We start from the raw sequence: 27,090 nt of genomic DNA on the forward strand, positions 1-27,090 counted from the left end.
GCAAGCACGCTGGCTCACTAGCCGGAAGTAGTTTACACGTTCAGAGAGGAACATACTGTATTTCACATGTTTGATTCACAAGTGTGTGTATAGCTAAATGTCTTTGGTTTAAATGTGTTTAGATTTGTTGTTGTTGATAGAAGTCTATTAAAATGTACCCGGAGCTAGACAAGTGTCCAAGAAGTTTACTTGTTTGCGAGAAATCGAACTTTGAGCATGAAAAGTCTAGACACGACACTCACGTGTCAAAACATTATTTTAACCACAAGGTAAGCAATTTTATGGTTCTGTGGTAGCTAACGTTAGATGGTTTAGATTACCTGCACGGAACCTGCAGCCACTTCGTTTGCTTTGCCACTTGTTTCACCTACGTGTTAAATCTAAACAACACTTTTTGCTAACTAGCCTGTGTCTGTGGATTAAGCAAATTACCAATGTAATAATGTGTGATACTCTAGATGCATGTGATGTGAACTAAAAACATAAGGTCATTAATTCATCCTCTCAGGTGTCGGTTGTAATACCGGGATGTGGTGCCCTTTCTTCCCGGCTGGCCAGTGTCATAAACAATTTCAGCAAGTATTTTCTGGTGAAAAATGTACCAGTCTATGAGTTTTTGGATAAAGACTTCTTGAAGAATGTTGTGTGGAATGGTAAGTGCATAGTAGGATAACTATTGCATGCACTATTAAATTGGGTAAATGAAACAACTACCTTTCAGTAAAAAAATTGTTATTTTCATGCTAGTTTAAAGTATGCCTATTTGTTTTCCCAGGTGCTCTCTATGCTCTTTCCTACAAGACAAGCATTGACCAGGATAACACCATTGCACTTCTCCCGAGCGGTGAGTTCCCTTACCACTGTGTTCTACCTATTATCATCTTATTACAGAACATGACTCACACTGTAGTCCTACCGCTGTAGTCTTAATAAAAGACCACTGTCAATTTTAAGCCTGTGTGTAGAGTAGTAGCCATGGTCGAAAACAGGCTAGAAAGTACACTACCGGTCAAACGTTTTAGAACACCTACTCATTCAAGTTTTTATTTAGTTTTTTTTTTTACTGTTTTCTACATTGTAGAATAATAGTTAAGACATAACAACTATTAAATAATGTATATAGTAACCAAAAAAGTGTTAAACATATCAAAATATATTTTATATTTGAGATTCTTCAAATAGCCACCCTTTGCCTTGATGTCAGCTTTGCACACTCTTTCCCATTCTTTCAACCAGCTTCACGAGGAAGGCTTTTCCAGCAGTCTTGAAGGAGTTCCCGTATATGCTGAGCACTTGTTGGCTGCTTTTCCTTCACTCTGCAGTCCAACTCATCCCAAACCATCTCAATTTGGTTGCAGCACTCCATCACTCTCCTTCTTTGTAAAATAGCCCTTACACAGCCTGGAGGTGTGTTGGGTCTTTGTCCTGTTGAAAAACAAATGATAGTCCCATTAAGCGCAAACCAGATGAGATGGCATATCGTGGCAAAATGCTGTGGTAGCCATGCTGGTTAAGCGTGTCTTGAATTCTAAATAAATCAGACCGTGTCACCAGAAAAGCACCATAACACCTCCTCCTCCATGCTTCACAGTGGGAACCACATATGCAGAGATCACCCGTTCACCCATATCGCGTGTCAGTTGGAAACAAAAATCTCAAATTTGGACTCCAGACTAAAGGACAAATTTCCACCGGTCTAATGTCTCTTGCTCATGTTTCTTGGCCCAAGCAAGTCTCTTCTTATTGGTGTCCTTTAGTAGTGGTTTCTTTGCAGAAATTTGACCACGAAGGCCTGATTCACACGGTCTCCTCTGAGCAGTTGATGTTGAGATGCGTCTGTTACTTGAACTCTGTGAAGCATTTATTTGGGCTGCAATTTCTTAACTTTTAAGAAGACACACCTGTTAATTGAAATGCATTCCAGGTGACTACCTCATGAAGCTGGTTGAGAGAATGTCAATAGTGTGCAAAGCTGTCATCAAGGCAAAGGGTGGCTACTTTGAAGAATCTCAAATATAAAATAAATGTAGATTTGTTTAACACATTTTTGGTTACTACATGATTCCATGTGTTATTTAATAGTTATGTCTTCACTATTATTCTAATGTAGAAAATAGTAAAAAATAAAGAAAAACCCCTGAATGAGTAGGTGTTATAAAACCTTTGACCGGTAGTGTGTAATATTGGGACTAGAAGACATCACAAAATTGCAGTCATGTTGTCCTGGGCAATAGAACCAATGGCATTTGCCAGGCATGTATTCACTAGGAAGCAAATGGGCCGAAACGGGGCGGGACTAACCTAAATTTGTCCAATAAGAAACACTCATTTTTTGTTGCAAATGTTTTGCTTCAGTGTGCACTAATGAATACACCCCAGAGCTCCCCTGCCAGGCTACCACATGGGTCAGTGGAGATTATTTATTTTATTTAACCTTTTAACTAGGCAAGTCAGTTAAGAACAAATTCTTATTTACAATGACGACCTACACCGGCCAACCCCGGACGACGCTGGGCCAATTGTGCGCCGCCCTATGGGACTCTCAATCACGGTCGGTTGTGATACAGCTTGCAGTCAATGCTAGTTCTATTAAACTAACTCCACTACCATCAAAACTGGTTGTATTTTGACTTTAAATACTAGCACAATGTACTACAAGAAAGGAGGCCCGATGTTACATTGACTGGTCCTGTAAATAAACCTCTGCTCTGTCTGAATCCAAGGTCAGCTGATCCTCTCTGTGGATAAGGACACGTATGAACAGCTGGGTCTGGAGGGAAAGCCGTCACAGTACAATCACAGACAGCCCATGAGATATGGTGAGAAAGGATAATGTATATTTTCATATTATGTATTGATATTTAATTGCTCCACACCTCACCTGGTTGAATTTAATAACAATGAGGATGTTCTGCAGTCGTGACCATTGACCTGACGGACAAATCCATGGCGCCGGAAGGGAAGCGCTACCAGCGAGTTCTCTCCGGCCTTAAAGAAAGGGTGCCTCTGAAAAGCGACTTCCTGCTAGGACGTCACAATTCAGGTAGGAGAACCTTTTGTGTTTGTTTGCACTGTTGAGTCTGAGGCATGTAATGTCTAGTCTGTCCTGGGTTGTTTTCAATAGACTAAATGGAAGAAAACAGAGGAAACAGAGAGGGGACCACCTGAATTTGTCCAATAAGAAACAAGTTTTTTGTTGGCTACAGTATGCTCTTATGAATATGACCCTGAACTTGTCCAATAAGAAACTCGTTTTTGTTGTTGGTTACAGTATGCTCTTATGAATACGACCCTGAACTTCCGTAAGCTGACCAATGTTTTCTTTCAAAGCATTTCTAAAATTGCGTCTGTCGACTTCAAGGGGCGGATGGGGATAGAGCGCTGCAGAGTCTCCTGTCCCGTTACCAGTGGAAAGAGCACAGACCAGTGGTCAGTAGCCACACCCTGAAGGATCTGCCATGTCCATCCCTGAACGCTTTGGACCTGCGCGGGGATCAGCGGTCTTGTGACCCCCACAGCTTCCTGGAGTGGCTTGGAGCAGTGAGCGCTGGTGTCAGTTGGTACGTACACAACCATATAGTTCTAATGGATATAAAACAGTGCTTTCAGGAAGTATTCTCACATCCTTTGAGCCTGCATTTAAAATGGGTTAAATAATAGGTGGCATGTACTCACTGTGTGCAATAAGTGTTTAACATGATTTTTGAAACGACTACCTTAAATCGCTGTACCCCACACACATAATTATCTGTAAGGTCCCTCAAACGGACACTCAATTTCAAACACAGATTCAACCACAAAGACCAGGGAGGTTTTCCAATGCCTCTCAAATATGGGCACCTATGGGAAAACACTTTTTTTTTTAAAGCAAACAATGAATATCCCTTTGAGCATGGTGAAGTTATTAATTACACTATGGATGGTGTATCAATACACCCAGTGACTACAAAGATCCAAGCGTCCTTCCTAACTCAGTTGCCAGAGAGGAAGAAAACCGCTCAGGGATTTCACCATGAGACCAATGGTGACTTTAAAACAGTTTGATTTTAATGGCTGTGTTAGGAGAAAACTGAGGATGGATCAACAACATTGTAGTTACTCCACAATACTAACCTAATTGACAGAATGAAAATAAAAAACATAAATATTCCAAAACATGCATCCTGTTTGCAAAAGGGCACTAAAGTAATACTGCAAAAAAATGTGGCAAAGAAATGAACTTTTTATCCTGAATACAACGTGTCATGTTTGGGGCAAATACAACACATTACTGAGTACCACTCTCCATATTTTCAAGCATAGTGGTGGCTGCATCATGTTATGGGTATGCTTGTAATTGTTAAGGACTGAGGAGTTTTTCTGGATAATTTTTAAAAATGAAATGGAGCTAAGCACAGGCAAAATCCTAGAGAAAAACCTAGTTCAGTCTGCTTTCCCCACACACTGGGATATGAATTCACCTGTCAGCAGGACAATAACCTAAAACACAACCAATCTACACTGCAGTTGCTTTCCAAGAAGACCGTGAATATTCCCGAGTTACAGTTTTGACTTAAATCTACTTGAAAATCTATAGCAAGACCTGAAAATGGTTTTCTAGCAATGATCAACCAATTTTAATTATTTTTTAAAGAATAATGGGCAAATATTGCACAATCCACGTGTGGAAAGCTCTTAGAGACTTACCCAGAAAGACTCAAATCAATCGCTGTCAAAGGTGCTTCTACAAAGTATTAACTCAGGGGTGGGAATACTTATGTAAATCATATTTTTCTTGTAGAAGAAAAAGAGGAGGAAGGGAAGCGCTGCTAAGGTACATAATAGTAGATTTTGTTAGATAGAAGGTGCTCTTTGGTAAAAGGGGTAAATTGGTCATCAAAAAGAAAGGAGGACCAAGGCACTATTCATATAATACATTACAATGCCTTTATTTGTATGGCATGTTCAACATGCCATACAAATAACTAATAACAACAAATCATGAAGAGTCCTCCTTTCTCTTTGAAATGAGATTTTTCTATTTAATTTTCAATAAATGTACAAAAATGTCTAAACATTTTCACTGTCATTATCAAATCAAACTTTACCATGAAATGCTTTACTTAAAAGACCTTAACCAACAGTGCAGTTCAAGAAGAGTTAAGAAAAATATTTACCAAATAAAGTAAAAAGTAACACAATAACGAGGCTATATACGGGGTTACCAGTACCGAGTCAGTGTGCGGGGGTACAGGTTAGAGGTCATTTGTACATGTAGGTAGGGGTGAAGTGACTGTGCATAGATAATAAACAGGGAGTAGCAGCAGTGTACAAAACAAATGCGGGGGGGGGGGAATGTAATAGTCCGGCCATTTGATTAATTGTTCAGCAGTCTGATGGTTTGGGGGTAGAAGCTGTTGAGGAGCCTTTTGGTCCTAGACTTGGCGCTCCGGTACCGCTTGCCGTGCGGTAGCAGATAAAACAGACTACAACTTGGGTGACTGGAGTCTCTGACAATTTTATGGGCTTCCCTCTGACACTGCCTATTATATAGGTCCTGGATTGCAGGAAGCTTTGCCCCAGTGACGTACTGGGCCGTACGCATTACTCTCTGTAGCGCCTTACGGTCAGATGCCGAGCAGTTGCGATACCAGGTGGTGATTCAACCGGTCAGGATGCTCTCGATGGTGCAGCTGTAGAACGTTTTGAGGATCTGAGGACCCATGACAAATCTTTTCAGTCTCCTGAGGACACACAACTGTCTTGGTGTGTTTGGAACATGATATATAGCTGATGTAGAGACCAAGGAACTTGAAGCTCTCAACCCACTCCACTACAGCCCCTTTGATGTTAATGGGGGCCTGTTCGGCTCACCTCCTGTAGTCCACGATCAGCTCCTTTGTCTTGCTCACATTGAGGGAGAGGTTGTTGTCCTGGCACCACACTGTCAGTTCTCTGACCACCTCCCTATTGGCTGTATCATTGTTGTCGGTGATCAGGCCTACCACTGTTGTGTCGCCAGCAAACTTAATGATGGTGTTGGAGTCGTGTTTGGCCACGCAATCGTGGGTGAAAAGGTAGTACAGGAGGGGACTAAGTACACACACCTAGGGGGGCCCTGTGTTGAGGATCAGCGTGGCAGACATGTTTTTGCATACCTTTACCACCTGGGGGTGGCCCATTAGGATGTCCAGGATCCAGTTGCAGAGGGAGGTGTTTAGTCCCAGAGTCCTTAGCTTAGTGAGGAGCTTCGTGGGCACTATGGTGTTGAATGCTGAGCTGTGGTCACTAAATAGCATTCTCACATGCTGGTAAAAAATGTGGTAAAACTGATTTAAGTTTGCCTGCATTAAAGTCCCCCGGCCACTAGGAGTGCCACTTCTGAATGAGCATTCTCTTGTTTGCTTATTGCCTTTTAAAGATTGATGAGTGAGGTCTTAGTGCCAGCATTGGTCTGTGGTGGTAAATAGACGGCTACAGATAATATAGATGAGAACTCTCTTGGTAGACAGTGTGGTCTACAGCTTATCATAAGGTACTGTACCTCAGGCGAGCAATAACTCGACTTTAAAAAAAAATATTAGACATGGCGCATCAGCTGTTTTGTGTGTAGATGGGTGAGAGAAAAAAACTATTTAATATTTATTTTTTTATCAGGCTGTAACACAAATGTGGAACAAGTCAAGGGGTATGAATACTTTCTGAAAGCACTGTATGTGGCACTGGGCACTTGTGTAAGAGAGAGGGAAATCTGTCATGGTATTATTAACTTCTCCCTTGTGGCTGATCTCTCTCTCTCTCTCTCATAACACAAACACACTCATGCAGAAAGCTAGTGAATATGTTGTTTGTTGTTTAGTGACAATACAGCAGCCAGCTTCCTTTCAACATACGTCTGTCCAGAGCCCCAAACACTGGTGAGCCAAGCCCTGCATTGTACAGTGTCCGGCCTGCTGCTGCCCGAAGACATCTACTCTCTGCTGCAGGAACTGCAGTAAGTTCACCTTCTGCAACACATGACTGTATCGGTTCACTCATGAAATAAGTTATATAAAAAAATCAAGTCTTAAATATATACTAATTTACGATGTGGTCTTCTTAAAACCAGGCGGTTCTTTGACGAACCCAAAATCACGTCCTGGCTGTCACTGACTGTACACGGCTTCATGGACAGTCCCGTTTCCTGGGGAGATGCAGAACACGGGTTTCACAAGGGTGGTGAAAACTTCTACAACCTCGTCCTCTTCAAGAACCAGGACTACTGGTTGCACATGGGCACTGGCTCCCATGATAGATGTCCCCCATGATGACCACAAAACAATTTTTTTTTTTTCATCTTGGTTTTTAGGAAAATAAGGTATTATGTGTACAAAACTGTTCACAAAATTTACTGCTTTTCAATTGTGATGTTTCTAAAGAAATCTACTAATTTGCTCAATCTTATTTTTTATCTTTGCCATCTTCAATAAAATAATTGAGTCCAACTGAAGTGCTCATAGTAAGTTGTTCTTGGTTGTTTTTATACATTTCAGGAAACATGAAATTAATTTCATCCAGTCATTTCAAGTAAAGGTGCTACACAAGATACATTTTATTTTTTAAATCTGGATAAAAAATAAAATGTGCATTGTCATTTCAAAACATTTCCATAATACACTGAACATAAACATAAACGCAACGTGTTGGTCTCGTGTTTCATGAGCTGAAATAAAAGATCCCAGAAATGTAACATACGCACAAAAAGCTTATTTCTCAAACATGTTTTGTTTACATCCTTGCTAGTGAGCATTTCTCCTTTGCCAAGATAATCCCATCCACTTGACTGGTGTGGCATATTAAGAAGCTGATTAAACAGCATGATCATTGCACAGGTGCACCGTGTGCTGGGGACAATAAAAGACCACTCAAGAATGTGTAATTTGGTCTCACAACACAATGCCACAGATGTCTCAAGTTTTGAGGGAGCTTGCAATTGGCATGCTGACTGCAGGAATGTCCACCAGAACTGTTGCCAGAGAATTGAATGTTAATTTCTCTACCATAAGCCGCCTCCATTGTTTTAAAGAATTTGGCAGTACGTCCTACCGACCTCACAACCGAGGACCACGTGTATGATGTCATGCTGTGTTAGCCGTTTGCTGATGTGAACAGTGCCCCATGGTGGCGGTTATGGTATGGGCAGGCTTAAGTTACAGACAACAAACACAATTGCATTTTATCAATGACCATTTTAATGCACAGAAATACCGTGACGAGATCTTGAGGCCCATTTAAGGTATCTGTGACCAACAGATGCATATCTATTCCCAGTTATGTGAAATCCATAGATTAGGGCCTAAAGAATTTATTTCAATTGACTGATTTACTCATGAACTGTAACTCAGTAAAATATTACAAATTATTGCATTTATTTTTGTTCAGTACCATTCAAAAGTTGAGACTTACTCATTCAAGGGTTTTTCTTTATTTGTACTATTTTCTACATTGTAGAATAATGGTGAAGACAATGAAATAACACACATGGAATCATGTAGTAACCAAAAAATGTTAAATCTAAATCTATTTGAGATGCTTCAAAGTAGCCACCCTTTTCCTTGATGACAGCTTTGCACACTCTTGGCATTCTCTCAACCAGATTCATGAGGTAGTCACCTGGAATGCATTTCAATTAACAGGTGTGCCTTGTTAAAAGTACATTTCTGTATTTTTTCTTAATGTGTTTAAGCCAATCAGTTGTGACAAGGTAGGGGGTATACAGAAGATAGCCCTATTTGGTAAAAGACAAAGTCCAAATAATGTCAAGAACAGCTCAAATAAGCAAAGAGAAAATAGTCCATTACTTTAAAAGACATGAAGGTCAGTCAATAAGGAAAATGTAAAGAATGTTCATACTTTCAAAACCTTCGCTAGCAGTCATCATGAATCAAGTCGACTATCTACTGGCAAGTCCTTGTCATATGAAGAGAAATAATAGATCAAATGTAGTTGGTGCTCATCGGCCATTGGACATAAACATTACACAAGTTGGAAATCACAAATTCAACTGAGTGGTTTTGGAAGGAATCAGTGGCTAACTGCAAGCATTGCACTAGCCTGCTCTTCAGTGGAGTGGATGTGTGGTCCCAAGTCTGGGTTTAAGGGTCTCTTTTCCAAGCTTAAAAGGATAAACATTCAACATTGGCCGTGGTGTCAATCCAGCATGGCTTCTGCAACGCTCAAAACTGGAATATCTGATTTCAGTAATATCAACCAGGAACTCTGGAGGAAAAAAAAACAAGCTCTGACTGAGAAAATATGTTTTGAACGGTCATCCAACTCGGGAACTCTAGAGCTACGACCTGAAGATCAATGACATCGTCATGATTCTACCTTGTTTTTTCCGAGTTCCCAGTTGTCTTGAAAGCACCATAAATCCAGAAAATGCCGGACTTTGATGACAACATTTACCCACGAAGGACCGCCGCGCCACCTGTTCAAGTGGGCACAGCACAAGGTGAGTCCAACAATGTCTTGTATGCTGCTGTATAGATGTAATATCCCAGGGAGATGTGTATACTGTAGCTACGAAAGTAATACTAAGTGTATGTTGTGTAGTAAGCTGTTAGTGCCTCACCCTAATAATTTGCTCCTGTTTGACCCTCCTAATTTCAAAATAAAAGAGAGCCACACACTCTCTAGGAGCTCAGATGCAAAAATGTAATACCAACGTTTGGACAGCCAAGCTGTCTTCATCAGGGTATAATCACAAACACTGCGGGATGACTCGTTTATATAGTGTCCCCTCCTAATTTCACCTACAGTTCTGACTTGGTGGTGCACACCTATAGCCTGTTTAAGAGAAATGTAATCATCGAATATTGTAAGAGCTTTCATTGTCTGCTTAGATAGATAGGATAGAGGGAAAGATGAACAGAGAAAAATATAGAGATCCTTAATGAAAACCTGCTCCAGAGCACTCAGGACCTCAGACTGGGGCGAATGTTCACCTTCAGGCAGGACAACGACCCTAAGCACACAGCCAAGACAATGCAAAGAATGGCTTCGGTACAAGTCTCTGAATGTCCTTGAGTCGCCCAGCCAGAGCCCGGACTTGAACCCGAATAAACATCTCTGGAGAGACCTAAAAATAGCTGTGCAGCAACGCTCGCCCATCCAACCTGACAGAGCTTGAGAGGATCTGCAGAGAAGAATGGGAGAAACTCCCCAAATACAGGTGTGCCGAGAAGACTCTGTAATCGCTGCTAAAGGTGCTTCTACAATGTACTGACTAAAGGGTCTGAATACTTATCTAAATGTAATAGTTTATTTTTTATAAATGTGCAAACATATATTTAAAACTTTACCTTTTCATTATGGGGTATTGTGTGTAAATTGATGAGGGGGGACGATTTAATACATTTTAGAATAAGGTTGTAACCTAACAAAATGTGGAAAAAGTCAAGGGGTCTGAAAACTTTTTGAATGCACTGTATAACCTAACCAACACAATATTACTTTAACAGGTTCATACCATTTATTTTCACAGCGAGTATAGATTTCATTAATCTATATTAAAAAAAAAAACACGTTCAGATTGTACAGCATGTATATTTATATAAGTTCAACTACAAAATAGGTCACATGTATGCAAAAATGCTGTACCAGGATTTGAGTCAAGGCAGTTCACACAGTTCTTCAGAAGAGTGAGGATTATGGGATTTCGTACTTAAAAATGATTTCGTTGATGTACAAAAATGCAGTCAATTTCAACAACGCTTCTTGGAATCTTTCAACAGAATGAGTGAATTCTGTGTACACTAGACAAGCCTGATCATCATGCTGTGTTAACACACTACAAATTATATATTTTTTAAATACAGTAAATTTCTTCAATGAGAAAAACATGTTGAGGACATTACATTAACTAAGCTGTGGTCCAAGTGTTGAAGGCGCCTGCTAATATTTCTAAATCCGCATTCAGTGAAACATGAAGTACGTAAAAAAAACATCTTTATTTAACTAGGCAAGTCAGTTAAGAACAAATTCTTATTTACAATGACAGCCTACCCCGGCCAAACCCGGACGATGCTGGGCCAATTCTGCGCCGCCCTATGGGACTCCCAATCATGGCCGGTTGTGATACAGCCTGGAATCAAACCAGGGTCTGTAGTGACGCCTCCAGCACTGAGATGCAGTGCCTTAGACCCGCTGCGCCACTCTGGAGCACTCGAGGTATGACATGCTTCTCAGGCACAATTTGGGAAAACTAAGCAAAAGGACATGTTTTTACAAAGAGAATCGCCTTATTGATACGCAATACCTCTTCACCTTTACTTACAGAAAATCTCAACCGAAATACTGACTTCTATCCCTTCTAGAAGAAAAAAATATGCTAATAAAACAAGCCGACTGGTGCAGTTGCGGCGTTAACAATTTTATACATCTATGCGCGAAGGCCAAAACTGAAAGTGGTAACTAAAAATCATACTATGTCCACGAGTAGACTGCCCCGAGAAGATACTTCACTTTTCAATAAAATCAACTGTGAAGCAAACCATGAACAATGACTCAAAAACAGACACTATTTTTGTCCAAACCATCTCCACTTTAAATATTTAAATATTCATAGACAATATAAATAATGACATTTTCCATAATTCTTTATCGACATAGGTTGAAGGTAACAGCAGTTGTCCAGATATCGGGATATTGCGATGACATCTGTTACCCCGAGCTCTGCTACTTTTATAAATCCAGTGAAACAAGGAATATGGCCAAATGATTGGTGAGGCCAGAATTCATATATAAAAAGACAAAAACAAACTGTAGGCGAATAACGGTTTTGTTTTACAAACTCAAAAAGCTGTACATCCCCCCCAGGGTTTTGACTAATGTAAATAGAATGCCTCCACAGCATTTTAAAAGTATCCTTTGCTCAATGCAGCAACAACAAAAAAACAAGGTGAGATATGATGAAGCTGCAAAAGTCCTATATCAATGGTACTGAGTGTATTCTCACTGATAATCGCTTCAGATCAGAACACACATTTTGACATTAGAAAATGGAGTAAAGAACAAGGCACTGCTTTTAGCTAGTACCCTAGCCTCGTCACAACTGAGCCTTGAACCGCGTACCCTTGCCTCGTCACAACTGAGCCTTGAACCGCGTACCCTAGCCTCGTCGCAACTGAGCCTTGAACCGCGTACCCTAGCCTCGTCGCAACTGAGCCTTGAACCGCGTACCCTAGCCTCGTCACAACTGAGCCTTGAACCACGTACCCTAGCCTCGTCACAACTGAGCCTTGAACCGCGTACCCTAGCCTCGTCGCAACTGAGCCTTGAACCGCGTACCCTAGCCTCGTCGCAACTGAGCCTTGAACCGCGTACCCTTGCCTCGTCACAACTGAGCCTTGAACCGCGTACCCTAGCCTCGTCGCAACTGAGCCTTGAACCGCGTACCCTAGCCTCGTCGCAACTGAGCCTTGAACCGCGTACCCTAGCCTCGTCACAACTGAGCCTTGAACCGCGTACCCTAGCCTCGTCACAACTGAGCCTTGAACCGTGTACCCTAGCCTCGTCACAACTGCATTCATAAACATTGTATCAGAATCTTGTAATTGTCTCTCCTTTGCGTGTATGTTTCATGGATGGAATAAATCAGGAGTTGCAGAATATTAAATTGTAATAAAGTCTTAACTTAAAACAACAAAAAAATCTGTTTACTATAGAAACCTTTTGGTGGAAAATCCAGTCCCCCAAGCCAAATAAAACAACAAAAAGATGACCTGGGTGAAATATCATCTACAGATGATATCAGTTAGACAAAAAGTAAAAAAATACAGTCAGGAGCTGTGTTAAAAATTAATCTGACATACTCTGTCCTGGATTCAATCAAAGGCGTGTGCTGTTCATAAGGCACTGCACTGTTGACAATGAGTCTTAGGCCGTTACCCTGACGTTCGAAGATGGCATTCATGGTGAACGCTACAGATGACGGCTCAAGCTTAAAATGTCCTTTTAAAAGTCAAGTGTATTACACTTCTCGACAACGCACCTTTTAAATTTAATCCCGGCCTCCATTCAGTTCAAATAGCAATAAATCCTGTTTTGAATGGAAAGCTTGACAGGGGTCAATGTGGAGAATCCAATAAGCCTCCCATCCACTGGGCGGCGCTGTTTTCCCAAGAGTTCAGAGTTGCATCTTATTGCAGGCTCCACAATGGAAAGTCGCCTAGGTTTTTGTCAAAGTTTTCAATGTGAACTTTTGTTGTGTCATAAATTCTGATCCATGTTGATACAACATCCCATCCAAGTCAATCCTGAGGTGAGTAGGACAAACACCCCACTATGCAAGATACTTTGTGTATTCATCAATGTCTTCACCTCCTCCAATCCCTCCAGCCCTTTCAATCTAGGCCACGTTTAGTTGAACCTGTAATGTGGAATGGTATTTCGGGCGGGCCAGGGTAGAGCAGTGTTTCCCAACCCTGGTCCTCCAGTACCCCCCCAACATTGTTGCCCAACCCTGGTTCTCCAGTAGCCCCAACAGCCCAACCCTGGTCCTCCAGTAGCCCCAACAGCCCAACCCTGGTTCTCCAGTACCCCCAACATTGTTGCCCAACCCTGGTCCTCCAGTACCCCCCAACATTGTTGCCCAACCCTGGTCCTCCAGTAGCCCCAACAGCCCAACCCTGGCTCTCCAGTAGCCCCAACAGCCCAACCCTGGCTCTCCAGTAGCCCCAAAAGCCCAACCCTGGTTCTCCAGTAGCCCCAACAGCCCAACCCTGGTCCTCCAGTACCCCCCAACATTGTTGCCCAACCCTGGTTCTCCAGTACCCCCCAACATTGTTGCCCAACCCTGGTCCTCCAGTACCCCCCAACATTGTTGCCCAACCCTGGTCCTCCAGTAGCCCCAACAGCCCAACCCTGGCTCTCCAGTAGCCCCAACAGCCCAACCCTGGCTCTCCAGTAGCCCCAAAAGCCCAACCCTGGCTCTCCAGTAGCCCCAAAAGCCCAACCCTGGTTCTCCAGTAGCCCCAACAGCCCAACCCTGGTTCTCCAGTAGCCCCAACAGCCCAACCCTGGTCCTCCAGTACCCCCAACATTGTTGCCCAACCCTGGTCCTCCAGTAGCCCCAACAGCCCAACCCTGGTTCTCCAGTAGCCCAACCCTGGTCCTCCAGTAGCCCCAACAGCCCAACCCTGGTCCTCCAGTAGCCCCAACAGCCCAACCCTGGTCCTCCAGTACCCCTCAACATTGTTGCCCAACCCTGGTCCTCCAGTAGCCCCAACAGCCCAACCCTGGTTCTCCAGTAGCCCAACCCTGGTCCTCCAGTAGCCCCAACAGCCCAACCCTGGTCCTCCAGTAGCACCAACAGCCCAACCCTGGTTCTCCAGGACCAGGGTTGGGCTGTTGGGGCTACTGGAGGACCAGGGTTGGGCTGTTGGGGCTACTGAAGGACCAGGGTTGGGAAACACTGTGGTAAAGGGTCAACATATGGTCACCAGGATGCTAGGAAGATTTAAAGGTCCAGCATCAACGTCTCAATGGGCACACACACACACATAAAATGAATCACACAGATTGCAGATTGAACCGGTTGCACTCCCAGTGCTGTTTGTCTGGTTCCCCCACTGAATGGGGCTCGGGAACATGGGGGATAAGTGCTTTCCTTAAAACTCATCTATCTTCTTCTGCAGATATTGGAGGATGGAGTCCATCCCCTGCGAGGAACCCCAAACTCTCTTCAGCGCCTCACACTCGCGTTCGTTGGCCTGCTCCAGGGCGGCCCGGTTTGCATTTCGGACCAGTGCTTTGGACTCCCGCAGGACCTACAGTGCAGCAGAGGCCCCCACCCCACCCGGTGGGAAAACAGGAAAGGAAAATGACTGATGGATATGGATGCATTGAAAGGTTATTGGCATAGACTCGCTTAACCATTCCTTGTGGGACATGAGGTCACTCTTATGTCAACAATGTCTGCACAGACGAATCATGAGAAATTTTGCAACATCCAGATATTGTGACTTGATCTCAATTCAATGTATTCCTAAAAGCATTATATAATTATTATTAAACACACTCTTGGTTCCATTTCGGGTTGGGAGACATTGAAAAGCTAACAATTCAAGTGGCCACTGTTGTGGCTCGGAGAGAGTGTATGTTTGTGTGTGTGTGTGTATACATATATATGAGTGTCAGTGATGTGATGTTTATGGTTTTGATGAGACAAAAACGTGAACAAAAAGAGGAAGGACAACGAGGGCTGGGGAGGGGCCGTACTGTGACTGTGTAGAAATATATATATTTTTTAAATCTTCAAAAATCAAATGAAAGAGGATGACTTACAACTGAATTACAAGAGACTAGCTCCCTAATGCGAACCATCACCTCCTGAGTGAAAGTCCCGGGCCACAGCACCTGGGAGACAAGCCCTTTAGCACAGGCCTCCTGGGCCGTCAGCTTCCTCCCACTCAGCAGCATCTCATTGGCCTGAGAGACGAGGGGAAAGGGGAGGGAAGTGGAGGGAGAAGAGGGAGGGAGGTTAACGAGCCACTGAACACGACGAGCAAGAGTTTCTGTTACTCATTTGACAAACTAGATTTCAGTCTTGGAGGTGTGTTTCCTGACCGATTCAGTGTCCCCTATGAGACACTGTAGGAAGCCTATTTCACTTCCTCAAAATCCCCAGAATGCATCTAAGATAAAGAAATCTGTAATAAATGATGTTTTAGGATGTTTTAGTTAAGCAATTTGATATCTAGCTAATGTGTTTGGTGCAGTATTTCTGAAGTAAAGAAATGTGCAACGTATTGTCTTATGTAAACAAAGTCTGTGCTGACCTGTCTGTCTCACTGTCTATGCTATTGGATTAGAGAGCCAATCACCGCAGCTGTTTTCCCCATGTTAAGTCAGGTGTACACTACACGATTTTCACCCCCATTTGGGCTGTTCCAGACAAGTTTGAGATCGGAGATAAAATCCCCATGTCGTTGCCTACACGGGGGCGTGAGGCCGTCACCGATGCTCGATTCATGTGAATCAGGGACGCAATCTGAGGTCCGATCCAGTCTTTGGGCAGTCCGAGTATTTTGATACATGGTTTTAATTTTTCATATATATATATATATATAAAAAAAAAATAACCGGGACAAAATCTTCAATGCTCTTGTAGTGCGAGATGTGCAACGACAAGTTTTGAGAACGGTGATCAGCAGTAGCCAATGAGAGCTCGCCAGAGAAAAAGACAGTAAGATGATGACATCACCCAGGATGTGTAGACTCTGGAGCAGGAGTCATGATTACTACTGGTATGGATGTGTAGACTGGAGCCATGATTAATACTGGTATGGATGTGTAGACTCTGGAGCAGGATCCATGATTACTACTGGTATGGATGTGTAGACTCTGGAGCAGGAGCCATGATTAATACTGGTATGGATGTGTAGACTCTGGGTATGGAGGAGCCATGATTAATACTGGTATGGATGTGGAGCAGGATAGACTACTACTGGAGCAGGAGCAGGATCATGATTACTACTGGTATGGATGTGTAGACTCTGGAGCAGGAGCCATGATTAATACTGGTATGGATGTGGTATGGATGTGTAGACTCTGATTACTACTGGTATGAGCAGGAGCCATGATTACTACTGGTATGGATGTGTAGACTGGAGCTGGATGCAGGAGCCCATGATTAATACTGGTATGGATGTGTAGACTCTGGAGCAGGAGCCATGATTAATACTGGTATGGATGTGTAGACTCTGGAGCCCATGATTACTACTGGTATGGATGTGTAGACTCTGGAGCAGGAGCCATGATTAATACTGGTATGGATGTGTAGACTCTGGAGCAGGAGCCATGATTACTACTGGTATGGATGTGTAGACTCTGGAGCAGGAGCCATGATTACTACTGGTATGGATGTGTAGACTCTGGAGCAGGAGCCATGATTAATACTGGTATGGATGTGTAGACTCTGGAGCAGGAGCCATGATTACTACTGGTATGGATGTGTAGACTGGAGCCATGATTACTACTGGTATGGATGTGTAGACTGGAGCCATGATTACTACTGGTATGGATGTGTAGACTCTGGAGCAGGAGCCATGATTACTACTGGTATGGATGTGTAGACTCTGGAGCAGGAGCCATGATTACTACTGGTATGGATGTGTAGACTGGAGCCATGATTACTACTGGTATGGATGTGTAGACTCTGGAGCAGGAGCCATGATTACTACTGGTATGGATGTGTAGACTGGAGCCATGATTACTACTGGTATGGATGTGTAGACTCTGGAGCAGGATCCATGATTACTACTGGTATGGATGTGTAGACTGGAGCCATGATTACTACTGGTATGGATGTGTAGACTGGAGCCATGATTACTACTGGTATGGATGTGTAGACTCTGGAGCAGGAGCCATGATTAATACTGGTATGAGTCTGTACTTGCCTTTAACCAAAGCGTCAAATCGTTACAGCTCTGATATTCACAAGAAATGTTATTCAATTCAAAATGCTAGGGCTAGATATTTAAACTCTGTAATGGCAAGCGTGAATGTCTCTGACTGAAAACGTTTACGAGACTGCTTTGGAGCCACGGATCGTTCTAGCTACATTTAACAACCTAAATCACATCATTGTTTTCATGAGACAGCTTTGGTATGGAGAATCTTCACGACCAAGTGAGGAATCTTGTAGTCTGAGCCGGATCGTTTAGTGTGCACACCACTACGTTCGGGAAAGACAAAACAATACAAGATAGACGGTCGTTTAACGTGAGAGGCTCAGATATGTTTAGGATTTTTGAAAGTGGTGTACTGTACCAGCCGGCATTAGTGCGAGGAAAATGGACATAGTCAAATCAAAACCCAACCTTCATATACCCGTTGTGAAGCACCGATACTTCGATTTAAACCCACGACCGCAGCAGTACAATGTGATCTAGAAACCGCTAGCCCCACCCCCAAATCACTGACACAGATTAAACCTAGTCCTGGAGCGAAAAACCAGCAAAGACATTCTAAAAGTGCTACACTTAAAAACCAGGTCCCCAAACGATATCTGTATTGCTGTGCAAAACAACTCCCCCCTCTGAGAATGTGGAGGATTTTCAGCATCAACTCACCGAGGCCACGCCCATGATGCGAGGGAAGGTGACGGAGGCGCAGGCATCGGGTGTCTGTCCGTAGGTGGTGTAAGGCGTCTGGAACCAGGCTCTCTCGTTGGCCCAGACCACGTCACACAGCGGGAGGATGGAGGCTCCGAGGCCCACCGCCGGTCCGTTCACGGCTACGATGATAGGCTTCTTGAATTGGATGAAAGTGTTCACGAATGTCCTGACAGGATGAGAACAACAGACTGGGCCTGAATCACCATCTTCTGTGGCATTATTACAACGACTGACACTACAACACAGCATTCTACTCATCTTTATCACCAGTTTCAAAAATAACCGATGATATCTAGACAATCTGTCATTTGCACTGACCTGAAAGAACTGACCAGAGATGAAAAGACAGCCTAATGATGAGCTTCCACCATTTTGTTTTATTTAATCAGTGCAGATGAAGATAAGGGGGACAAGGAGGATGAGGACAGATTTTTGGACAATCGAGAAATGAGGAAGTTGATTTATCCTGCCGACCTTTTAAAAAATATATATATTTTTCTCCCTTTTTGAAAATCATCCACATACAAAAAAAATAGAAACAGAGGTAAGCCTTCTGACCTACCTAATGGTCTCGGCCATCTTGATGCTCTCTTTCTTACGGTCGTCGGTGAGCCGCCTGATGAAGTAGATGAAGTCCAGGCCGAAGCAAAAGAAGCTGCCTACGCCGCTCAGTAGGACCAGCTTACTGTCGTCTGATGCCGCTGTGGCCATGGCACTCTGTATCTCCTTCATCACCTGAGGCAGCCAAGAGAGGGAGAGGAATTCAAAAATATGATCAATTTTTATGGGTCAGTTTCCCAGACACAGATGAAGCCTGATCTTGGACTAAGAAGCCCTTTCGATGGAGAATGATCACTGGAAATACTTTGTTTAGTCTAAGGCTTAATCTCGGTGTCCAGGAAACCATCCCAATATATTTTTGAAGGACCAGTATTTAACTTTCTTTAAAGAAATTTTGCTTACATTCATCAATTATATTTGACTACCAAATGTTTTGGAAATGTTGGCATAACAAAACTATAAAAAGTACTACTAACTGTCACGTTGTAAAACAATTGTTTTGTCAGGGCGAAGACAGGCAGGCAGAAAGACAAGCAGGCGTATGACTCACGTTGGGGTTGAGCGAGTTGTTCTCCGAGGTCTTGGTGGAGAGCAGGATGTGGGTGAAGCCGTCCTGCTTCTTGACGACGAGGTCCCTGTAGCGATAGGCACTCTCCGTCTGCCGTACGCTGAACCGAAGGCGCTTGTCGAAGACCGAGCGCTGCTCTTCGAAGCGCCGTTTCCCCGCCACTCCGGAGACAGCTGTTACTCGCGCCACGGCGCTCTGCAGGCTAGCCGTCCCGTTGGTTGCCAGAGCCTCCATGAGTGTCGATGTACCTGGTGGTTAAAAAACCCCACATAAGATACAGGGGGATGGAAATGGGAAGCCTTTTCTGCCTTTCTTAATATTGTCTGTTGTAATAATCAGCTAGATTAACTATCTGGAACAGGCGGAATAGTTTACTGCATGTCATGAGTAGGTCTCAGTGCTTTTCCGGGCTTCTCTTCTGTTCTACTCAACAGTAGATGAACAGTGCACCAAATTTGAGTTCATTGATAACGAATGAGTGAACACTGAGACGAAAGGGGAGAAACGGAATTGGACTGGAATAAAGATTTGCATGGTAGTGTCCCCAATCACTCCCCTCGGGCATTGTGGTCTACATGGACCAGAATGAGAAGTCTGTACCTTCATAAGTCCTCCAACACTACTTCAAGCAGCATCTGGTCCTCCAATGATAAAACAGGTACAATCAGAGGCAACACAACAATGGCTTCTGCCATTTACTGCTGCTCTAAAAATAAATGTGTACTTTTATTTCTTAACTGCATTGTTGGTTAAGGGCTTGTAACTAAGCATTTCACTAAGGTCTACTACACCTGTTGTATTCGGCGCATTTGACATAACATTTGATTTGATGACTATTGAATGTACAACTACAAGACCTGGGTTCAGTAAACAGCACAACAACAGTTATTGCAGTCTATTGAAAAAGCCTTACCTTTCCCATTGAGGGTGCGTATGGATGTGGGTGTTACGGGGACTGGCTGAGGGATCAATGGGATTTGGCTTTGAGTCCTGGGCCGAGTCCCCATGCGTGCCCTTTCTTCCCCGGGCCCCAGCAGCAACCCCAGGGGCTTTTCCAACAGGGCCACCTCTGGGGGCACAGAGTCCTGTTCCTGACCCCCCTGTTCCAGACTGTGGGCCGCCTCGCTGGGCGACTCTTCAGAGTCCACCCAGCTGCTCATGGGGCTTTTGGGAACCAGGATTTTGATCCCGGACCTGGCCAGGTCCATACTCCGACGCGCCGTGCCCACTGGAGAAGCAACGGGTCCACCTGTGAAGCTTGGACTAGAAATGGCACAGGGAGTACAATCACTGTACTTTTGGCCCAAAATAAGCTGCTGTGTGTCCCTTTTGGAATTTGCCAGGCTAGAGTCAAGTGGTGGCAACTGTGGTTGCTGCGGCCGTTTGGAGACGGACGTAGCTGCTGTGGTGGGCGAAGAGGCGGGTTTCACTAGAGCGTGGCCTCCTGCTCCACTATTGCCGCAGAGTGGCTGAGGCCTGCAGATCTGTTTGCGGGCGTTGTTGCTCGAACTGTGGCTGTGGGCCGTGCTGGGAGAGCTTTGAGTGGAGCGCAGTAAACTGCCGTCTCTCGGTCTTTCGCCGTGTGACTGATTAAAATGGTGAATGAACTCCATGCAGGCGGAGAGGTGCGACTCGGGCTCCCAGGTGTCCCCCTCGTATCCGTACCCCCTCCAGCGGACCAGGTACTCCATCTTTCCCTTCTTGTTCTTCCGTTTGTCCACAATTTTCTCAACCTGTGACAGAATTAAACAAAATAGTTGGCAGTGACTAGTCACTAAGTCACGATCAATGAGACTGAAACGTCTAGGCTATAGCCCACACTGGGCAAACGTTTCTTCGGTATAATGGCGTTAGCAACAATTTATATGTGCATTCCGCTACCTACTAAAAAGGAAAGAAATGTGGGGGGTATAAAAATAATCCATACAAACTATCGATAACGAAATGTTAAGCTAAAATCAGCCTGCTTTTCTGTTTTTGAAATCAGGTCCCTACAGAGGCTCAGAATCCTGCGATGGTGGGACATTTCCTGGCGACAGTAGTCAATGTAGTGCTTCTGCCGTAACTCTTGGGAGACGGCCGTAGCTGCTGTGGTGGGCAAAAAAAAAAAAAAAAAAACCTTCCAACTGCAGATATAATGGATGTCCAGCTTCTTGGACTTGTTGTGCAGTACAATTACTAACTGCTATAAAAATGCCACGAGATCCACCTTCTTCACAATAAGTGTATCCAGATCACTTGATTGACGTAGAACATCCACTGTCATATCTTCTTCAGCACGGTGGCTTTTTCCCCCTTCAACTCTCTTCACCCACCTTCACTATAGGTGAGTTGCTGTACAATCGTGATCCTTGACACCTCAACCTTTATCACCCTAAACAGGGCACTCTGGGTATTCGGAAAATAAGATCCCTACCACAGTTGCAAAATTTTACATTCACAGACTCTCCAAAACATATTCCTTCCGTATGCAAACACTTGACACAAACTTTTTACACTTCTTGAGTTGCATCGGGTTTTGCACAAACGCTCTTACGGCGTATCTTATATATCCCAAACATTACATAAGGTGGAAAATACTCAACATCAATAATACAGATTAACTTTGCTCCTTTTTCCTATTCTCTGTACAGAATATTTTTTTGGGGGGGGTTATCAAAATTTCCAAACGAGACACCAGAGAACAACTTTTACCGGTGCCCTGCGTCGAAAATAAAAGCTGTCCACTTCATATGTCGATCATTTCACGAGCCACAATGCACGCTCCTTTAACTCTTTAGATACACAGGATACCAACACCATACCACTCCTGGTTCACACCGGGCTACATGTGTGACATCAGAGATGTATTCAGTAAAACACTGGGTTCATTAAAAGGCAGTTACTTTACCCAACAGGCAAGTAGTGTGACTACTGAATAGATGACTTCATGGCTGATTGGGCCTGGTTATTGCATTAGCCTACTTTTTGATTTTCCTCCTATCGTGTGTGTGTGTGTGTGTGTGTATATGTAACCTTTATTTAACTAGGCAATTGCAACAGCTTTGATTTAAAATATATATGTATATACACACGCACACATACTACCGTTCAAAAGTTTGGGGCCACTTAGAAATGTCCTTGTTTTCCATGAAAACATACACGAAATGAGTTACAAAATATAGTCAAGACGTCGACAAGGTTATAAATAATGATTTAATTGAAATAATTGTGTCCTTCAAACTTTGCTTTCGGGCAAATAATCCTCCATTTGCAGCAATTACAGCCCTTTGGCATTCTAGTTGTCAATTTGTTGAAGTAATCTGAAGAGATTTCACCCTATGCTTCCTGAAGCACCTCCCATTGGCTTGATGGGCACTTCTTACATACCATACGGTCAATCTGCTCCCACAACAACTCAATAGGGTTGAGATAAGGTGACTGTGCTGGCCACTCCATTATAGACAGAATACCAGCTGACTGCCATTTTACTAAATAGTTATTGCATAGTTTGGAGTTGTGCTTTGGGTCATTGTCCTGTTGTAGGAGGAAATTGGCTCCAATTAAGAGCTGTCCACAGGGTATGTATGGCATGGCGTTGCAAAATGGATTGATTGCCTTCTTCAAGATCCCTTTTACCCTGTACAAATCTCCCACTTTACCATTGCCAAAGCGCCCCCAGATCATCACATTGCCTTCACCATGCTTGACAGATGGCGTCAAGCACTCCTCCAAGCATCTTAATTTTTTTCTGCGTCTCATGAATGTTCTTCTTTGTGATCCGAACACCTCAAACTTAGATGTGTCTGTCCATAACACTTCTTCCTCCGCCCAGTGTGTGTACTTTTGCACATCTTAATCTTTTTAATTGGCCAGTCTGAGATATGGCTTTTTCTTTGCAACTCTGCCTAGAAGGCCAGCATCCCAGAGTCACCTCTTCACGGTTGACATTGAGACTGGTGTTTTGCGGGTACTATTTAATGAAGCTGCCAGTTGAGGATTTGTGAGGCGTCTGTTTCTCAAACTAGACACTAATGTACTTGACATCTTGCTCAGTTGTGCACCGGGGCCTCCCACTCTTTCTATTCTGGTTAGAACCAGTTTGTGCGGAGATCTTCAGTTTCTTGGCAATTTCTCACATGGTATAGCCTTAATTTCTCAGAACAAGAATAGACTGATACGTTTTGTTTCTGGCTATTTTGAGCCTGTAATCGAACCCACAAATGTTGATGATCCAGATACTCAACTGGTCTAAAGAAGGCCAGATTTATTGCTTCTTTAAATCCAACAGTTTTCAGCTGTGCTAACATCATTGCAAAAGGGTTTTCTAATGATCAATTAGCATTTTAAAATTACAAACTTGGATTAGCTAACACAACATGCCTTTGGAACACAGGTGTGATGGTTGCTGATAATGGGTCTTTGTACTCCTATGTAGATATACCATTAAAAATCAGCTACAATAGTTATTTACAACATTAACAATGTCTACACTGTATTTCTGATCAATTTGATGTTATTTTAATAGACAAAATGTTTTGCTTTTCTTTCAAAAACTAGGACATTTCTAAGTGACCCCAAACTTTTGAACAGTAGTGTGTATATATATACACACACAGTACCATCAAAAGCTTGGACACCTACTATTTTTTAAAACTATTTTCTACATTGTAGAATAATAGTTTAGACATTAAAACTGTGGAATTATGTAGTAACCAAAAAAAGCGTTTTAACAAATCAAAATATATTTGGAGACCCATTTGGAGCCACCATTTGCTTTGACAGCTTGCACACTCTTGGCATTCTCTCAATCAGCTTCCAACAGTCTTGAAGAATTTCCCACATATGCTGAGCACTTGACACGGCGGTTGGAACCAAAAATCTAGAATTTGGACTCATCACACCAAAGGACAGATTTCCACCAGTCTAATGTCCATTGCTCGTGTTTATTGGCCCAAGCATGTCTCTTCTTCTTATTAGTGTCCTTTAGTAGTGGTTTCTTAGCGGCAATTCAAACACGAAGGCCTGTTACTTGAACTCTGAAGCATTTTATTGGCCTGCAATTTCTGAGGCTGGTAACACTAATGAACGTATCCTCTGCAGCAGAGATAACCCTGGATCTTCCTTTCCTGTGGCGGTCCTCATGAGAGCCAGTTTCATCATAGCGCTTCATGAAGTTCTTGAAATTATCCGTATTGACTGACCTTCATGTCTTAAAGTAATGATGGACTGTCATTTCTCTTTGCTTATTTGAACTGTTCTTGCCATAATATGGACTTGGTCTATCTTCTGTATACCACCCCTATCTTTTCACAACTACTGATTGGCTCAAACGCATTAAGAAGGAAAGAAATTCCACAAATTACATTTTAACAAGGCACACCTGTTAATTGAAATGCATTCCAGGTGACTACCTCATGAAGCTGTTTGAGAGAATTAACAAGAGTGCAAAGCTGTCATCAAGGCAATGGGGTGGCTACTTTGAAGAAAAATCAAATATAGAATATATTTAGATTTGTTTAACACTTTTTTTGGTTACTACATGATTCCATAATGTGTTGTTTAATAATGTTAATTTCTTCACTATTATTCTACAATGTAGAAAATAGTAAAAAATAAAAACCCTTGAGTAGGTGTGTCAACTTTTGATGGTACTAATATGTGCATCAGATTTCTGTGGCTATGTGTCAGCCTATGTTTACTGTCTTGCTGTTTCTAATGTGAAAGCTCTGTGGGTAAGATTTCCAATTTAACTACCAGTATATGGCAAACCTGAACGTGATAGAAAGACAATGAGCATGTTGAGTTTGAAACTAACTTTACGCCATTATATCACACGGGCTAGATAAAGGATAGGGCTAGACTTGGCTACCTATAATAATTAGCCTACTAACTAAAGATGGAAAGCATTCACAGAATTGCATATAGAATAGTATGTCTGAAAGAATACGCCTAAAAATGTCGGATTGGCATGTAAAAACAAAAACCCTGGCCACAATTGTATGTGAATCATTATTAGGAGTAAGTTACACCTGGAGAAGTGATGCACAATCTGTGTGCAACTTGTAACAGAGTGGAAAGTACAAAAAGCTCACTAGTTAACTAACTTAAAACTGTCCAAGAAGACAACAGACCCCGTGACTATCGCTGCCCGCATCTAATCACAACAACAACAACATATCTAGCTAATCACACAGCAGCTCCTCATGCTAATAAAATATGGACTTCGACCTACATTACTACTCTAATGTGGCAACGAGTCCTGGGCTGACATTTTATATGAAGCTACTGTTTCTAAGGAAAGTAGCTTGCTAGCTAAATACACTAACCAACAAAAAAACAAAACATTTCAGATAACGCTAGCTAGCAGTCGATAGTAAGCTAGCTAAACTCACCTCATAAAGCTCTTCCGAGGCCATTATGAGCAATTTATCTCGCCGTTTGGCTATCAAAACGTATTGTTGGTTTGAAGGCACCTTCTTCTCCTCAAGATGTAATGAAGCCCAATTTTAGGTTTCTTTGGACTACGCCCAACCCTCGTAACGTTATAGCTATCTTGGTCCTCGGTGTGCTGTGCTGTCCAGCCCAGCATGTGAACTTTTTTTGTCTGGGGGTCTGTGTCCCCGAACTAGTTATTTTTTGCGCTCTCACAGCTGCGCATATTTTGCGCATAAGGATGCGTTTTTTTTTGGGAACCTAGACAGACTGATACATAGACAGACTGCTGGTTGCTCACTGATGCACAATGTATATACATTTTTTCTTCTTCTCTCGCTTCGGTGTATATATGGGAGTCAATGTTCAATACATTAGCCTTCCCAATCGACTGTTTGATATTGCCCTTTACAATTGTTGGGGGATCACACATGACGTCCTTTCCTTTCTTGCTTTTTCATATGCTCTGCACTGTATCAGGGATGTCTTTGACTGTATAGACTGATGCATTAAAGCCATTTTCATATGCTCTGTACTGTATCAGGGATGTCTTTGACTGTATAGACTTATGCATTAAAGCCATTTTCATATGCTCTGCACTGTATCAGGGATGTCTTTGACTGTATAGACTGATGCATTAAAGCCATTTTCATATGCTCTGCACTGTATCAGGGATGTCTTTGACTGTATAGACTGATGCATTAAAGCCATTTTCATTACTTGACTTAAACCTTTCATGTTGTAGTTACACAGGCCTATATATAACATTATTACATTACATGTATACATCTTACATATAGCCTTTGTGACCTGAAATCCTTCATACAAAAGGCACATACAGTGGGGCAATTGCAAATAAATTCATTCAAAATCCTACAATGTGATTTTCTGGATTTTTTTTCTCGTTTTCTCTGTCATAGTTGAAGTGTACTTATGATGAAAATTACAGGCCTCTCTCATCTTTTTAAGTGGGAGAACTTGCACAATTGGTGGCTGACTAAATACTTTTTGGCCCCACTGTATCGCCGCCTGGTAAGGCAACTGCACCTCCCTCAACCGTAAGGCTCTCCAGAGGGTAGTGCGGTCTGCAAAACGCATGACCGGGGGCAAACTACCTGCCCTCCAGGATATCTACATCACCCGATGTCACAGGAAAGCTAAAAAGATCATCAAGGACAACAACCACCCGAGCCACTGCCTATTCTCCCCGCTATTACATTTACATTTAAGTCATTTAGCAGACGCTCTTATCCAGAGCGACTTACAAATTGGTGCATTCACCTTATGACATCCAGTGGAACAGCCACTTTACAATAGTGCATCTAAATCTTTTAGGGGGGTGAGAAGGATTACTTATCCTATCCTAGGTATTCCTTAAAGAGGTGGGGTTTCAGGTGTCTCCGGAAA

General features: G+C 42.8%; 2 protein-coding genes across 4 annotated transcripts; one reads left to right on the plus strand and one right to left on the minus strand.

The window, feature by feature from the left end:
* On the plus strand, positions 1-7,463 carry rpp40 (ribonuclease P/MRP 40 subunit). Its single transcript, XM_035787562.2, has 8 exons — positions 1-269; positions 509-653; positions 776-844; positions 2,724-2,819; positions 2,918-3,043; positions 3,362-3,560; positions 6,839-6,973; positions 7,088-7,463. The coding sequence occupies exons 1-8, from the start codon at positions 153-155 to the stop codon at positions 7,284-7,286; spliced, it is 1,086 nt and encodes a 361-aa protein (XP_035643455.1). The 5' UTR covers positions 1-152; the 3' UTR covers positions 7,287-7,463.
* LOC118394391 (chromodomain Y-like protein) lies at positions 853-26,454 on the minus strand. Of its 3 annotated transcripts, XM_035787563.2 has the most exons (7): positions 25,644-26,442; positions 20,183-21,002; positions 19,252-19,517; positions 18,703-18,875; positions 18,096-18,306; positions 15,307-15,450; positions 8,425-14,789 (listed from the first exon to the last, which is right to left on the minus strand). In XM_035787563.2, the coding sequence occupies exons 1-7, from the start codon at positions 25,665-25,667 to the stop codon at positions 14,631-14,633; spliced, it is 1,797 nt and encodes a 598-aa protein (XP_035643456.1). In that variant the 5' UTR covers positions 25,668-26,442; the 3' UTR covers positions 8,425-14,630. The 3 variants fall into 3 exon arrangements, with proteins under 3 accessions (XP_052319154.1, XP_035643456.1, XP_035643457.1); XM_052463194.1 differs by lacking the exons at positions 8,425-14,789; positions 15,307-15,450 and adding an exon at positions 853-1,425 and having other exon boundaries at positions 25,644-26,454; XM_035787564.2 differs by lacking the exon at positions 20,183-21,002 and having other exon boundaries at positions 25,644-26,042.
* Between the last annotated feature and the right edge of the window lie 636 nt (positions 26,455-27,090).

Source organism: Oncorhynchus keta, chromosome 15 (assembly GCF_023373465.1).
Source record: "Oncorhynchus keta strain PuntledgeMale-10-30-2019 chromosome 15, Oket_V2, whole genome shotgun sequence".
Taxonomy (NCBI): domain Eukaryota; kingdom Metazoa; phylum Chordata; class Actinopteri; order Salmoniformes; family Salmonidae; genus Oncorhynchus; species Oncorhynchus keta.

Bases quoted from the DNA above. Each gene is read 5' to 3' on its own strand.
- rpp40 (XM_035787562.2), top strand. From the start codon at position 153: ATGTACCCGGAGCTAGACAAGTGTCCAAGAAGTTTACTTGTTTGCGAG. The intron at 654-775 runs GTAAGTGCATAG...TTGTTTTCCCAG, and splicing joins GAAGAATGTTGTGTGGAATG to GTGCTCTCTATGCTCTTTCC. The intron at 845-2,723 runs GTGAGTTCCCTT...TCTGAATCCAAG, and splicing joins CATTGCACTTCTCCCGAGCG to GTCAGCTGATCCTCTCTGTG.
- LOC118394391 (XM_035787563.2), bottom strand. From the start codon at position 25,667: ATGGCCTCGGAAGAGCTTTATGAG. The intron at 18,307-18,702 runs GTAGGTCAGAAG...TCATCCTGTCAG, and splicing joins AAGATGGCCGAGACCATTAG to GACATTCGTGAACACTTTCA. The intron at 14,790-15,306 runs GTAAGTCATCCT...GCTGCACTGTAG, and splicing joins TAGTCTCTTGTAATTCAGTT to GTCCTGCGGGAGTCCAAAGC.